This window comes from Trichomycterus rosablanca, chromosome 5 (assembly GCF_030014385.1).
Source record: "Trichomycterus rosablanca isolate fTriRos1 chromosome 5, fTriRos1.hap1, whole genome shotgun sequence".
Lineage (NCBI taxonomy): Eukaryota > Metazoa > Chordata > Actinopteri > Siluriformes > Trichomycteridae > Trichomycterus > Trichomycterus rosablanca.
The window spans coordinates 32,964,682-32,981,555 of NC_085992.1; the positions used below are offsets into that span (position 1 = coordinate 32,964,682).

Genomic DNA, 16,874 nt, shown 5'->3' on the forward strand with positions numbered 1-16,874 from the left:
GTGTGACTGTAAAAGGAAGCAGCTGTTGGAGCCTGAAAACAGGTAGGCACCTTTATACAGTATTTCGATGTGGACAGTGTGAGGGGTAGTTTGGAGTGTGTGTTTGTGTGTTTTTTTCCCTCAAAGACAAGGGGAAGTGGGTTTGAGTTGGCTTCCTGAATAATTCCACTAACTGATGGGCGGAGCATGAGAAGGGCTGTCAGCCTGACTGGTGTGCCAATGTGTGTGCTGAAAACTGTTAAGAAGCAGGGCAGTGTGTGAATGAACCTTTGGCTACTATACTGCATTTCATACAGCATTTGAGATTCTGAAAAGAATCACAGCAAAAAGGTAAGATTATAAATATACATCAGCCTGTTGTAGGGAAGGGGGAAAAAGCCTGATTAGCTGTGGAAATGGGCTTGTGCTTGCAGGTTTGAGAGGGAGACTCATCTGTTTAGCAGAACTATATAAAAACCTCTCTCAGAAAATGTAGCATTTTGTAGCATCATAAGTAGTGTATGAGTTTGTGTTTTCTAACTGTACAACTGTTCTTGATTAACAAAATGTGTGGACAATGTTTGTATGTGTGGGTGTGTGGTCGTGCATAGAATGTTCCATCTGGGCGTTGTTGAGTAAAGACCACTTGTCCATTGCCAAAGCACAGATGTCAATGTAGATTATTATAAAAGACAATAAAAGATAGACATACAGAACAAGAAATTAATGTACATCCACCGAAACCATGTGCACAACAGATCTAGTTAGAAAATAGCATTTGGATCATCCTTTATGTGTTTGAGAAAAGGGATGGATTGAAAGGACAGCATGGGGGAAGGGATAAGGAACATAAAGAAGCAAAAGCAATGGCTGTGTGGGAGAAAAACTGAGTGGAATCCCCAAGGAATCCAATGTGAATTTACATTAATGTAGATTGGTTTTGCTTCTTTGTAAAACAGAAATACACATCAAGGTGTACGTTTGATCTTATTATTTATCGCACTAAATAGGGGCTGTATATCAAAATATTAAAACAATACTGACCAAAGTCAGCCTGATGTAACTCTCACATGATCCGTCGTTTCAATCCTCAGTTGATTGCATTTTTGTTCCTCTTGTGGTAACCACAGCTGCATGCCGTGTTATGTAACAGTCAGCGTTTTGTTTACAGTTGGGTATTGTGACAAATAAATCATTTCTAACATTTCTTCTGTGCCCATGTTGTACTTGTACATACATTATGTATACAGTATATGATAATCAAATCTCATTAAAAAACTTTATTTAAAAGACACCTGTTTTACAGAATACTATAGCATATTTGAAAATGGTTTTATATACCAAACACTGTTACAGCTGAATGGCGAGCAGTGGTGAGCAGCAATGTTGGGGCCATACAGCTACATTAAGCCAGGTTCAGTTCTCGTGACCTGTTAACTGTTTGTGTAGAGTTTAGCATATATTCCTTGCATCTCTCTGTGTGTTCTCCTGGTTCTTTGTTTAGATTAAAGTAGACAGATGTTTTAAACCGTCTCTAAATTTAAATAAGTGAGCGTGAACTGACCTCTCACCTGGACAGATTGGTTATTAAAAATTAAAAAGTAAAATAATTAATATTTTAGTCGCAACATGTCACAACGACACAACATAGAAATAAAAAAAAATTTAAATATATGTTTCTGCTGTTAATACTTTACCACATTAAAACCTTAAAACAGTTTTTTTGTCCTTTTTTGTCAGCGACACAGTGTGTTGGGTTGTATGCATACATTATTCTGTAGGAACTTTAGACCTATCATTCAGAATCATGGACTGTACCTTACTATTTTACAGGCCATACATTGAAAACCACTGCTTCTAATTGTCAAATCAGCATTTAAAAAGTATAAAAGTGCAAGGCAGCAGTTTATCCTGGGCCCTGAGAATCCTCCTGCATGTACACAGAATGAATCAGACAGAATGAATAATCATTGGCTGTGGTTTGAGTTTAGCATATTGTACAATGTAATCATAGAAAGGTTTTTTATTTATATTTTTGTTTACGCATGTTCTCCCCTTTTTTCTCCCGACTTTTTACCGCGTCCAATTACCCAATTGCATTATGCTGGTTGAGGAGAGCTGAGACTGACACACGCCCTCTCCGACACGTGTGCAGTAGCCAACTGCATCTTTTCACCTGCACGAGGCGAGTTCATATGCGGATCAGCTTTGTGTATGGAGAGCCACACCCCGATCAACACATTATTTCTCGACTCTGTGCAGACACTATCAATCAGCCAGCAGAGGTCGTAATTGCATCAGTTGCGTTATTGCAACTGTATGAACAACAGCCAATCATTGTTCATGTAGGCGCCCAGCCAAGCCAGGTGGCAGAGCTGAGTTTTGACCTGAGTGGCTTTACTATAATTTTTTAAAAATTGGGCTTATACTTATGGCTTGTATGGAAGCATATACTATAACACATGTAGCTTATGGTAAGCCAATCTTATAAGGTTGTAAGTCTATATTTTCCTATGATGAAAATCATGGTTGCATTCTATTGCATTGCAAATTAAAGCTGTTAGCGAAGTATTCTTCACATGTTGGTGAATGTGCTTCTATTTTAGTATGCACATACTTTTTAGTAGAATGTGGCGAATGCAGAGCGCCTGAACTATCTGCATATTATTAACTACATAGGAGTCTTGGGAGAGTGGGAGTCTCGAGAGTAGTCCATCCAAAAAGGAGTCATGTTTATACCAATTCATCAGACACACACACGCGTTCTCTGACACACACCCTCAGACACTTGGTTCTGTTTCCCTGGAAACAAAGTGTACTCTGATACTCTGAAACTGGTATCATTAAAGCTTTTGCAAACCCTAATTCAGGTGAAAGACCTGCAATTTTTGCTGTATGTCTTGCACAAATTACAACTGCACCTAACATTAATTTAAATACACAGTTACTAGAAGTTATAAGTAATTTTTAAAATAATACTGTATAATTTCTTGATTGTTTAAATCTGTGTGATTTTTCTGCTGTTATAACAAACTGTAAAGCTCGCATGTCAATTTAGGCTTTTTTAAAATGCTATTTTTTCCATTACTTCTCTCAATCTAGCCGTATCCAATTACCAAGTCAGCTGCAAACCTCCACTCCTGACTGGGGAGATCCGTGACTTACACATACCCCAGCCGACACGTGTGCACTAGCCAGCAGCTTTATTTTACCCGCACAAGGCAGGTTCATATGAAGATCCGTTTCATGCACGGAGAGTCACACAACAATCTCCAATATTCCCATCACATTACGCAGACGCCACCAATCAGCCAGTGGTGGTCATAATTGCATCAGTTATTAGGAATTCCCTCCGGCAATCCCATCCACGGACAAGCCAATCATTGTCCGTATAAGCCTGGCCTGCCAGTACCAAAGCTAAAATTCAAACTCACAAGTTAAATTTTGCTTTGATGTATTCCTACAGTGATCACAAAAGACAGGGGTTTGAAACAGTTCATGAAGTTCCTGAGTGAGTCATGGTGTTGCTATGTCTGTGCTCATTATTTGCAGCTGTATGCTAAAATCAGGTCAGGGTGGGTTGCATGGTTAAAGCACTTGCTACTAGTAAACATTTCACAGACCCTTTCTGTAATATGTTTATGAGAAATGTACCAGAATAATAGCCTGGGTTTTTTGTCTCTTGTAGATGCTGCTAAACATTTTATTGACATTTGACCTCAAATAATATATTGCCTTGCCAAAGGGAGTAGCTGCTGCACCTTTGTAGTCCCCAGTGTGTCTGAGATACTGTAAAACCTGCAATATTCACCCTCAATACATCTGTGTATCAACATTCATACAGGTCAGTTGAAGCTTTGGCATTGTTGCATAATACAAACAGTGTTGGGCTACTAGTTTGTGAGCTGTATCTTCTTCCAGTAGGCTTATGAGCACACTGAACTTGTCAACCAAGACGGAAGTTAAATTTTCACCACATCCATTTGCACACCTTTATGGTTCATTCACAGCAGCATGAAGTAGCATAGGGCACAACACAGTAACATAAAATAGTCTTAAATCAGGGTTTCTGTAGGCCCATCACTTTGTAGTAGGCTTGATAATAAGCTCACAAGCCAAAGTTGGGAGTAGGTGAAACTCTGCAGGGCAGTGGGCAATCAGGAATGGAACTGAGAAACATCTGCATTTTTGGCATTTAGCAGATGCTTTTATCCAAAGCGACTTACAGTACTGTGACACTATACTGTCTAAGCAATTGAGGGTTAAGGGTCTTGCTCAAGGGTCTAACAGTGGCAACCTGTCAGTGACCTTTCCATTACTAGTCCAGTACCTCAACCACTAGGCTACAACTGCTCTAGCCTAGTGGTTAAGAAACCATGAGAAACCATGTTTAAATTGCAGAGTGGCTGGAGACATGAGTGTAAGTAACCACTGAAAAGCAGTTGTGTGAAACCAGAACAGTGTAATTAAAAATCATCTGCCTCTGTTCTGTCTGCTGGGATATTGTAATGGGCACCCACATCTACATGTACAGTCATGGTCAAAACTAATGGCACCCCAGCTCTTCTTTCAGAAAATACACCTCTTCTCCCAGAAAGATGTTGCAATAACATATGATTTGGTATTGACATGTTTATTTCCTTAATGTGCATTGAAATAACACATAAAGCCGCTCAGGTGGCGCAGTGCTAAAAACACACGGTGTTCACCAGAGCTGAGATCTCGAATACATCGTATCGAATCTCGGCTCTGCCTGCTGGCTGAGGCTGTGCGGCCACATGAACATCGATTGGCTTGTTGTTCAGATAGGGGCGAGATTAAGCCGGATGGGGACTCTCTCTCAGACTAGTGCGATTACGACCTCCGCCGGCTGGTTGGTGGCGCCTGCACGGAGATGGGAAAGGAGTGCGGTAGAGGGTGTGGCTCTCCGTACACAGCGCTGTACAGCACTGCACTCGTCAAGTGTAGGTGATAAGATGTTCAATTGCTGTGTACGTGTCGGAGGGGGCGTGAAGCAGCCTCGTCCTCCCCAATCAGGAGCGGGGACCAGCATTAGTGAGAGGATGATTGATGGGCAGAAATTGTATGTGCTAAAAAGTGGGAGGAAAAAAAAAAGAAAAAAAAAAGGAATAACACATAAAGATGAAAAGATCTGGTTTTTTTCCACACAGAGCTCCAGAATTGGACTGGACCAAATTATTGGCACAAGCTTTGGAATTTTAGACCACTGTTTTTTTGCCAACTACTCCATGTTTCCATGTCTTCATGTTTTAGATTTGAACTTATTGCTAGCCCCTTCATGTCGTGATGTCTCTTTTTTCGAGCTGTCCCTATCATAAATCCACGTTATGGACTGCCTTGCCAGTTGGTTGGGGTTTGGTTACTGCTCATGCATTGCCACCCCTGGCTTGTTCTAAAAGTTCCCTTTTTTACTCTTTTTCTGAGAACCGAGTTGTCACAGACGGCCAGAGTAGCCTGTCATATTGTGACAACACACTAACCCTCCTCTACCCACTTTCTTAGTTGCTCTACTTTGGTCAAGCATCCGGCACTTGGGTTTATTTTTATTTCTTGCAGGTGTGGGGCTTTACCTTGCGCTTCAGTAGTGAGGCCAGACCATTCCTGTTCTGTTATATATTGTGCCACCTTACCTTAAGGTACCTTCTTTAGGTACAGATTCTTTATGATTTGAGAGATGCCCAGTGAAGACACTGTTATCTCAAAATTAGGAAAACAACTAAAAAGCTTCACTATTGTGACTTAGTGGCAACGTGTCAAAAACTAACATTATATAAAAGATTAATCAGTATAAATGAAGGGATGTAATGAAATTAGTTAGCAAATCACTAGCCTGGATTTCAGTCCAGCACATGATGGGAAAAAATACATGTGCAAAAGCACTGTGAAAGAACTGAAATGTGGGAAACTTATCTTATCTTATGACTATCTTCAGGGAACTACATATGCTCACCAACAGAGATCATGCTGACAGGAAACAAGGACAGTCTCACTCATCCACACTCATCCATGAAAGTGCATACATAAAGGAGAGCAATTGGGAATTAAGAAAAGGGGATTGTTTTGCAGATGTGTCTTTTTATGAGTCATGTACTGGTGTGTGGTTGACCTCAGATGCTCGTATAAGCAGTCTGGCAGAGAATTTGTGCATCGTAAGTCACAGTCAACTCCAGACCTATTTAAACCCTTAGAAGATATAAGATATTAGAAAGATATTAGAAATCTAACCTTTAATTGAACTTAACGTATTCCAAGAAAATAAAACCCTTACCACAACACAATTGGGTGACACAGTGACTCGATGGGTAGCACCGTGACCTCACAGCAAGAAGGTCCTGTGTTTGATTCCTAGGTGGAGTGGTACAGGTTCTTTGTTCTCCATATGTCTGTGTGGGTTTCCTTCAGGAGCTCCTAATTGTCATGTAAACGTGTGTCTGTGTATGTGCTGTGCTGGACTGGTGACCTGTCCAAGGTATTTTCTACCTTTCACCTAGTGAATCATACCCGATACTGCGATAAAGCGGTGGTAAAACAGACAATGAATGTATGACCATGAAATGCTATCATCATTTGAAAATATTCATAATGAATTATTTAAAATATCTCTCTAAACATCTTGAGGACAAAATATACAGGTTAATTATAGTTTACTTTTTTAACTTCTCAATTAATGTGAATAACAGTGAATATGGGTACTTTCAAGCATGTAGCAGGGCGGCACGGTGGCTCAGTGGGTAGCACTGTCGCCTCACAGAAAGAAGGTCCTGGGTTCGATTCCAAGGTGGAGCTGTCCTTTCTGTGTGGAGTTTGTATGTTTTCCACGTGTCTGCGTGGGGTTCCTCCGGTTTCCTCCCACAGTCCAAAGACATGCAAGTGAGGTGAATTGGAGATACTAAATTGTCCATGACTGTGTTTGACATTGAACTTGTAAACTGATGAATCTTGTGTAACAAGTAACTAACTGTTCTATCATGAATGTAACCGAAGTGTGTAAAACATGGCGGTAAAATCCTAATAAATAGATAAGTTCAAGCATGTAGCTTTTATAGCCACTGACTTATAAAGATTGACACATTTTTGTCCCATATTATTTGTGTATTCCTAATGCTACCCTTGCTAATAAATAACTAAATAAATGTGACCTCTGTGTCAGAACATTTATATCCAAGTGACACAGGAAGTCCTGGATGAGGGCTTAACATTTCTTAAACAGTCAGCTGAAGACTGAAAATTACATTCTGTTCATATGAATTTCTAGAGTATGTATAAACAACTCTTGTTTCAGTAAGTATTTTCACAAGAGAGGTAAAATGTTGTTGGAATGCCATGTGGAAGTGATTCATGAAGATGGAATGCCCTGCTGTTGCAAAGCTTTATTGAGGGAGTAATGCATCCATTTATCAAAAAGAGAAAAACTGTCGGAGAGCAGAGAAAGCTCAAATGTTTGTCTTTCTCTTTAGACTATGTATTTTTAATTGGTAAATCCACTCAGTAGATAACTATTTTATCCAACCAAAATGTTTATTGAGTAGAAGGGGCGGCTTGGTGGCTCAGTGGGTAGCACTGTCGCCTCATAGCAAGAAGGTCCTGGGTTTGATCCCCAGGTGGGGCGGTCTGGGTCCTTTCTGTGTGGAGTTTGCATGTGTCTGTGTGGGTTTCCTCTGGGAGCTCTGGTTACCTCCCACAGTGTATAGACATGTAAGTGAGGTGAATTGGAGATACAAAATTGTCCATGACTGTGTTTGACATTTAAAACTTGAACTGATGTATCTTGTGTAGTGAGTAGCTACCGTTTCTGTCATGAATGTAACCAAAGTGTGTAAAACATCAAAAATCCTAATAAATAAAGAATAAAATAAATTATTGATTAGAAACATATTATTTCCTCTTTTTTAACTCATATGACTCCACACTGCTTAACTAGAATCACAATTCCATTTGTTCTCTTAAATATCATTCTAAATGACAGTTTTGTAAATCTCTTACATTATGAAATCTACTGAGGATTGCTACATACGACATAAAATAGGTAACATTTGTGTTGTGTATACATGTAGGACTGTAAAAACTATTTTGGTGACCCTACAAAACTCTCCACTTCACCAAAATGCGAAAGAGAAAACTTATTTCCACACACCTGTCTGCATTTGAATATGTAACACGGACATATAAAGCCAAACCCTACATGAACACTTTTGATGATATCACATCAGTGTTTTTAATGCTCTGTAAGAGATAAGCATGTGGTAGTTGTGTGTATTGTTTCGGTGGAAGGAAGCAGATCTGAGAAGAGAGAACTTGGTTTTGAATGATGTGTTTCATTTTGCAAGATTTAGAGTTTCAAGTAATTGAGCCACTGTTTCTGGAAATGTGTTTAAACATTTCAGGAAAAACAATATTAGGGATGTTATTAGTGTAGTGTTAAATGCACAAATACAACTCATCTGTTTCTTGTGATATTAATGACATATATTTGGACCATAAGATCAGATTCTTAACAGAGGTTAAGTAGAGAAATCTGTTCTAGCAAGTATAGAACAGTAAAGAAGAGGATAGCAGCAGTTTCACCAGTGAAGGTTGAACTTCTAGAATAGGGAAGAAAGAAATGTGTATGTGTGTGGTATAACACAGCAAGATGTAAAAAGAGGAAGATGGTGCACTTTCTTGTAGGAACAGAGACAGTGTGTGGGTTAGATGTACTAAGCAGTTTGAACCTGTTTTCAGGTGCAATTCAGGTGCATTTTGCCTAAAAACTTTGTGTGGTAGGCATAAAACTGCCACAGGATCCAAAACCCACGGTTCACCCTGGTAAACAAGAGAACATTCATGTGGTCTTATACACCGATCAGCCTTAACATTAAAACCACCTCCTGTCAGCTCCAATTACCATATAGAAGTATTTTGTAGTTCTACAATTATTGATTGTAGTCCATTAGTTTCTCTACATACTTTTTAGCCTGCTCTCACCCTGTTCTTCAATGGGCAGGACCCCCACAGGACCACCACAGAGCAGGTATTATTTAGGTGGTGTATGATTTTTAGCACTGCAGTGACAATGACATGGTGGTGGTGTGTTAGTGTGTGTTGTGCTGGCATGAGTGGTGCTGCTGGAGCGCTGCTGGAGTTTTTAAATACCATGTCCACTCACTGTCCACTTTATTAGACACTCCTACCTAGTTGGTCCACCTTGTAGATGTGAAGTCAGAGACGATCGCTCATCTATTGCTGCTGTTTGAGTTGGTCATCTTCTAACCTTCATCAGTGGTCACAGGACGCTGCCCATGGGGTGCTGTTGGCTGGATATATTTGGTTGGTGGACTATTCTCTCATACCAGCACAACACACACTAACACACCACCACCATGTCAGTGTCACTGCAGTGCTGAGAATGATCCACCACCCAAATAATACCTACTCTGTAGTGGTCCTGTGGGGGTCCTGACCATTGAAGAACAGGGTAAAAGCAGGCTAAAAATGTAGAGAATCAGATGGACTACAGTCAGTAATTGTAGAACTACAAAGTGCTTCTATATGGTAAGTGTAGCTGATAAACTTGACAGTGAGTGTAGAAACAAGGGGTGGTCATGATGTTATGCATGATCGGTGTATATCCCCCATTTGATCCTATTTTCAACATTAGCTCTGTATGTTTTTTGGTTTTTCTATTCACTTAAATATATATTAACAATTTTGGGAATACTTTAAATTACTTAGCTAAATGACATGGATTCAACATTTCTTGTCTATTAGACTGTCTGTATATCTTATTTAACTCATATTTGGCAACCCTGATTAAACTGGCAAGGATCTTTTAAAATTAATTGAATTTTCTTTTATATTACTATTCATTTTTCTATGAAGTAATGTGCATTTAGTGCAATGAGCTACTGCTTTAGTACAGTAACTGCCAGATACAGATACATCTGTCCTATGGTTATAATGACAAAAATACAGATTTCTAAGACCTCACCCTTATTTTTGACTCCTTAATTTGACCAATAAAGCAACCCCCTGTGGTCCAGGGTCATGTGCCTTACTGAATGTTAGATAATAAGAAAGCAGACCAGAGCAGCTCATAGCAGAGATAAGCGTGTAACTGTATGTGTGTTTGTATGCCTGATTTCCTTGTGCTTATCATGCTCACTGGCAGTCAGAATAATATTTAGTATATTTAACTATTTACACCACAAAATAAACATTTTTTTGAGTTAAGTTTATATTCAAGAACAGTAAAATGTGCTAAAAGTCTCTGAGCAGGGAGGCGCTCAGATCGCCTGTTGGTTTCCTTCCTGCCTACTAGTAGGGGACAGTACTGAGTAAAGAGCAGGCATATGGCCTCCTTTTAGGGAGTCTAGATTAAACAAAATAATTGACACCCCTCTCCTTGTCCCTCTCACAGCATCCTCACACACCTTTTAAATGTTTGTTTACAGACAGTGCCCTTTTTTAAATTCAATACTGAGTCATTCTAAGTCATACTAAGTCCTAGGTCCTTGGGTCAAATGTACATTAAACAATTTCAAGACCTGTCTTTCAGCTACTGACGAATTGTGTTGGGTTTGTAAGTCACTCAAAATACCACCCAGTGTTGTTATGGGTTATTTATTGTTGGTGTTTGAACCATCCGTAGGCTGAACAATTTTCCAGCAATTATTTTTGAAATGATTGATAGTAAGTAGTGTCAGACTTTCTTCCCACTAAGATTTACTAACTGTTTCACTATTATGTCTTGACCTCACGCACCTCACATACCACAGCAGTCACACTGTTGATCTGGCAAACCTTCTGGAGCAAAAGTGCCAGGTTTACTATTCCTACTGTTGCTTCCCTCTGGATCTGTTTATTTCGTTTTCTGTATTTCTCTCTAAGTGTGTCTCTGTCAGTATCCTCCTTTCTTTTTTTATCTAAGCCCTAATAAGGTAAAGCGTTGGGCAGTATAGTGTAATCTCAGTCATCTAAATATTTAGGCCTACTAGCCCTGATGTATACTTATGTCTTGAGTTTCAAAAAGCCTGTTTATACCTAATAAAGCAAGACAGAGCTTTGCAAGGTACAGCTGTGAGATTCATTCTCAGCTCTTTAAATGTGAGCTGCTTAATGCCTGGTCTGGATCTGGCCGCACTGTTGATTTCAGAGTAGAAAATTTCACCTCTGCTGGATGCTTCTCCAGCTTGGTTGCCTAGCAACTGAGGTCCGTTGCAAAAACGGGGGTTCAGTGCCACTCTCTTTTTCGGGTATTAATAAAGGGTTGTAATAAAAACATTGCCTTAAAATGGATGGAACTGCTAACTTGTCATGTTAACCAGATGTAAACATAAATATATAAATGTTAACTTAAGTTACTGTTTTTTTAATCTCCTATTTCCAGGCTGAACAATGAGGGAGCTCAATTTAGATGCAAGCTGTTCTGCTGAGTATTTTAAGTACTATTTTGATACTGAATTTTCATAGTGGGTTTTGCTTCTTGGTTGCATATATAATGATGCAGGTACCTGAGTTCACCAAAGCAATTAGTGCAAGAAATGCAAGTCTAGATAGTCTTGTACCAAAGGGAACATACCATATAATGAATCTGAGTCTTTTGTTTCATTTGGTGATCAGTGTTAGTTGACTAGGAACAGAACTGAATCATGCATTTTCACATGTACCAAGTTAAATTTCAAAGAATATTAAGATTACTTCATGCAATAGTCATTTCATAAAAGTGTAACATGTTTGTGAAACAATAATTTGCTAAAAATATTAATTTTATATATTTATTTACAGTACTGACACAATGGATTCGAAACTCATTTTTCAGGAGATCACGATACATATTTATATAAGAATTATGAGGAAATTCCATCTACAAGTTTACTAAATGAAAGTTGTATTAACATTTGTCGGTTAATAAAAGTTGTATTAACATTTGTTGGTTATAGATTTATATATGTTTTGTGAAAGTGGGATAATATAGGTCTTTAGACATGACGTCTGTTTACTGTGATAGTATTCTGTTTAAGCAATTGAGGGTTAAGGGCCTTGCTCAGGGGCCCAACAGTGACAACCTGGCAGTGGTGGGGTTTGAACCAGCAACCTTTTGATTACTAGTCACCTTAACCACTAGGCTACAATTGCCCTAAGCTTACATAACATTCTTAGTAATGTAAATAACACCTTTATTTGTCATATATACATATACACGTGTACAATACAATGAAATTCTTGTTTGGCAGCTGGGGACAGAGCACAGGGTCAGCCATTGCACGGTGCCCCTGGATCGAACAGGGTTACGGACTCTTGCTCAAGAGCCCAACAGCCCAAAGCTCTATCCACTAGGCTACCACAATTTACAATTATATATAATTATAGTCTGTTTTTAAACGTTTACTTGGTTCAGTTTTATTGTGACACATAAAAAAACCCACTAACAGCCGCACAGGTGGCGCGGCAGTAAAAACGCACGCTGCAACCAGAGCTGGGATCTCCAATACATCATATCGAATCTCAGCTCTGCCTTGCCGGCTGAGGCTGAGCGGTCACATGAACAACGATTGGCCTGTTGTTCTGATGGGCGGGACTAAGCCGGATATGGGTCTCTGTCTGTCAGACTGGTGCAATTACGACCTCTGCTGGCTGATTAGAGGCGCCTACACAGAGATGAGGAAAGAGTGCTCTTAGGGTGTGTCTCTCCATACACAACGCTAGGTGGCACAACACTCGTCAATGTGTGGGTGATAAGATGCATACGACTTGCTGCCCACGTGTCGGAGGGGGCGTGGGTTATCTTCGATCTCCTCGGTCAAAGCAGGGATCGGCATCGGTGGAAAGGAAGCATGATGCAATTGGGCAATTGGACACGCTAAAGGGGGAGAAAAAGGGAAGAAAATGCACAAAAAACAACAAAAAAACCACTAACAGCATAAATCAATTTTCATGTATTTTAATCTTGAAATTGTAAATTCGTGAATGTCTTAATACTATAAACAATAAAGTAATAATACCAAAACAATAAAGTAGTTTTGCTAGTTGCTACTTGTTTTCAACCGTTCCTCTCAGTTTCTGGCTCGTGCTCCTTCAGGACTTATTTGACCCAGCAGGCCGAAATGGACTCATCGAAGAGCGTGACGTCTCTGATAGCTGATGCATTGGCGCCCCCTGCTGCTCACTCTCATTAGTAGCATTAGTGGTTAACCTTTGTGCAGAAGGGCATACTGAGATTAAACCCTCTAATACATCACACACCCTTTGAGCTCACAGTGTTGACAGGTGTGTCACAGCTTGCTGTCAATACCTATGTGGTAGCAAACACACACACACACACACACACACACACACACATAACACAGCATTGCGTCCACGTTGTTCATTAATCTACCCGACAATGTTAAAACTACATAATAAATGTTCTTTAGTTTTACACACAAAACACAGAAGCAAAATTAGCAATTGTTAAAAATATTGTATAAAATATATGGAGCTTTTTTGATGGCAATTCATCACAAATCAGCAGTAGGCAAATAACCTGCCATATGTTTATTTAGCCAAACATAACAAGTACACAACAATTTTATACTTATTTATTCAATGATTGACTTTATAGACAAATAATAACCTGTAATAAATAATAAGAATAACCAAATAATAAACTTTTATTTTCAAGGGTTACCATACATTGCATTTTTGTTCCATTTAGATGATGCTAAGTTGCAGGTCCTCGTAGACATCAGAGGTTTTTACTATCTCACTGTGTTCTGTTTAAAGCATTCTAAATTTGTGAAAAGTGTATTGCACCACCTACATCAGGCCATCGCTTCAAACTGGATGCCCAAGTCAGGAGGATATTGATCAAAAGCTACCAAAAGCCCAATGGAAACTTTGAAGGATTTACAAGTCTTTATGGCCTCTTATGAGGTGTCACATTAGGTCTCTTGTAAGATTCTGGTGCTATGTGGCAAATATTTTGTGATCAGATGAGACCAAGGCAGAACTTCTTGGACTGAACTTTAGCTGTTTTTATTAGTGGTGAATTTGCCAACTCTCCTTGGACAGACAGACAGATAGACACACACACACACAACACATTAATACCTATGAACGATCATGCATTTCTTATGAGTTCAATCTTCAATGCCCATACCACAACAAGCCGACTCAGTGACTGCATTGATTAGGACATGGGCTGTTCAAAAAAGTATCTTATAATGTGAATCCATAGTATAATGAACTTTTATGTCTCTTTAATGCACTACATCATCTAATGTCTGGGTTGACAGAATCTCAATAGTTATTTGTCTTTTTTCCTTAGGTAGAAGTGTGAAAGAAGGACACAGGAGTGATCACCAAGCTGTAAAATTCAACAAACCAAGTAAGTGGCTGATATAGACTGAAAGGATGTAAGGTATAATATCCACAAGATAATGAATACATAAGCTGTCAGTTATTACAAATATCTTGTGCTTTCATTAAAACTGTATATTTCAATGGCTTTTGCATCTCCTAAATTTATGTTTGGTTGCACTTTTGGTTTTACTTTTTTTAGTTTTAGTTTTTACACCCACATGTTCATAAATGTACAGAGCATAGTACAGCAACTAGCAATTAATCTGACAAAAAGCAATAATTAACATATAACACTAAGTGTTGTTAGTGTAAACAGACAGGCAAATCCACCTGCTGTAGTCTGAATAAGACTACAAATTCCAGGAATTGCAGCACTCATGAGTACTAATGTATTGCGCCTGTTTTCGGCCCTATTTAAGAGACAGCAGCACAACAGTGGGGTGATGTGGCAGTGTTTGGGTTGGTTAAAAACAGGCAGCAGCTGGATTTACAACCAGTTGCAGGGGTGTGATACTGTATAGGAGGAAGTTGCAGTGGTCCACTCTTGAGTGATTGGACAAGAATCTGAGAGGCTGCCATAGAATGAAATGGTATATTTTCTGACAGTGTAGAGGAGACAGCAGTGTGATCTTGTCATGTTAACTACACAAGCCTATAAGGACAGCTGGCCATCCAGGTCAACACCTAAATAATAAAAGTAAACATATATCAAATACTAATCATTATAATCCACCTGGATTGGCCCTGATATTGCCTTTTCAGACTGGATTGATGCATTCCTACTTATTAATTACATATAAGCATAAGTGATAATAACATGTCATTCCTACTTATAAATAATATATGAGCATAACTTATAATAGCATGTCTCCTATTGCAGTTTTGTTTTTGTTCACTTGAACCACTTCAGCAACCTCATGGCCAGCAACAACACTGCCAGCATCGCTCAGGCCCGTAAACTGGTAGAGCAGCTCAAAATGGAAGCCAACATTGATCGGATAAAGGTAACTAGACGAACAGAGACTAACAGATACCTTCTACTAATTACACATCTGTAATAGTAGTATTGGCAACAGAGGTAATTAAAATGTGTGGTTTGTTTGTGACTGGCAGGTGTCTAAAGCAGCAGCAGACCTGATGTCATACTGTGAAGCTCATGCTAAGGAGGACCCATTGTTGTCACCGGTGCCTGCCTCTGAGAACCCCTTCAGGGAGAAAAAGTTCTTCTGTGCCATCTTGTAAGCAGTGCTGGTCAGCCATGGGGTTGCCTGCTCTCTCCGGGACCCACACACATAGATGTTACGAACATAAATCTTTTAGCAAAGGCTGAGGGGCAGTGGCCTGGCAACTTCTCAACCTCGCCTGGTTACCTGTGAGCCCAGTGCAAATCCCCAGAGTTCACAGCAGGGAGGGAGAATCAGCGCTGTGCATGTTTACATGGGAGAGCACAGCCAACGTGAGCAGCTCAAGTTGAAAGTGATGTGTAAATTGAAGTATTAATGCGGTATTTTGTGGTCCCTCTGAGGTATTCAAATGTTTTGTTAGATTAAATTAAGTTGTGATTATGAAGCTGATTACTGAGCATACAACCATGGATTGTCATTCTTTTTTGTTTGCACTCTTTTAATGATCATTAATTTCCCTGAAATGGATTTGTTATATATCACTTAGGTAGCTTTCCATGTATGTAAGTTTTTTTATTTAAATATAATAGATACACATTTTTATTAAATATTTGCACACATACAGATATACCTAATATATACTTCTCTTTACACAACTGATTACAATATTTCAGTATGTAAAGCAGGAAATTCATGTTCTTCAGAACAGTAGGTCTCTTTATACTATTTGTAAAAAAAAATCACTTGTGTTGTGCTGTAAGGTGTAATAATTTGTGGTGATTTCAATAATAATTGCATGAGAACTGGTGCATTATTTTTGTCTGTATGTTAAATCCACAATCACAGTGGCACATCAGGTAGTTTGGGTACAGCAGAGCTTAACAGACCATTATTTAGTTCTCATCTTACATTACAGAATGTGTATGGATTTACACATACTCTCTCTGTGTCTGTGTGAAATTCCACTGAGCACTATAGCTAGAGGGGTGGCCAAGGCCCAATGATGGATTGCCGTCCTGTCCAGTGTGTTACTGCATTGTACTCAAGGCCTCTGAGGAAACCGAACACACTGCAACCCTGAGCAGAATAAAAATGAAATAAATATTTTACAATGTTATTGCTGGAGGACATGGTGGCATACTGTCTCCTCACAGCAAGAAGAGCTCGGGTTTGTCCTTTCTGTGTGGAGTTCCTTTGACAATATTAAAGACATGCAGTCAGGCCAACTTGAGCTACTAAAAAAAGTACCCTTAGTGTGTGAGTGTGTGTGTGCATGAGTCTGCCCTGTAATAGACTGGTGACTGGCCTACCTTTCGTCCACCGTGACCCTAAACCAAGTAAAGTGGTGGTAAAACAGACAATGAATTAATGAATTAATATTTGTATTGCAGGTAACAATCATTCCACTGTTAATTTTAAAAGGGCCACATT

The 16,874-nt window shown here is 39.3% G+C and overlaps 1 protein-coding gene across 2 annotated transcripts; it reads left to right on the forward strand.

The window, feature by feature from the left end:
- gng2 (guanine nucleotide binding protein (G protein), gamma 2) lies at window positions 1–16,250 on the forward strand. Of its 2 annotated transcripts, none has more exons than XM_062995068.1 (4): window positions 1–42; window positions 14,285–14,344; window positions 15,200–15,323; window positions 15,433–16,250. In XM_062995068.1, the coding sequence occupies exons 3-4, from the start codon at window positions 15,237–15,239 to the stop codon at window positions 15,559–15,561; spliced, it is 216 nt and encodes a 71-aa protein (XP_062851138.1). In that variant the 5' UTR covers window positions 1–42; window positions 14,285–14,344; window positions 15,200–15,236; the 3' UTR covers window positions 15,562–16,250. The 2 variants fall into 2 exon arrangements, with proteins under 2 accessions (XP_062851138.1, XP_062851137.1); XM_062995067.1 differs by lacking the exon at window positions 1–42 and adding an exon at window positions 240–330.
- The last annotated feature ends 624 nt before the right edge of the window (window positions 16,251–16,874 follow it).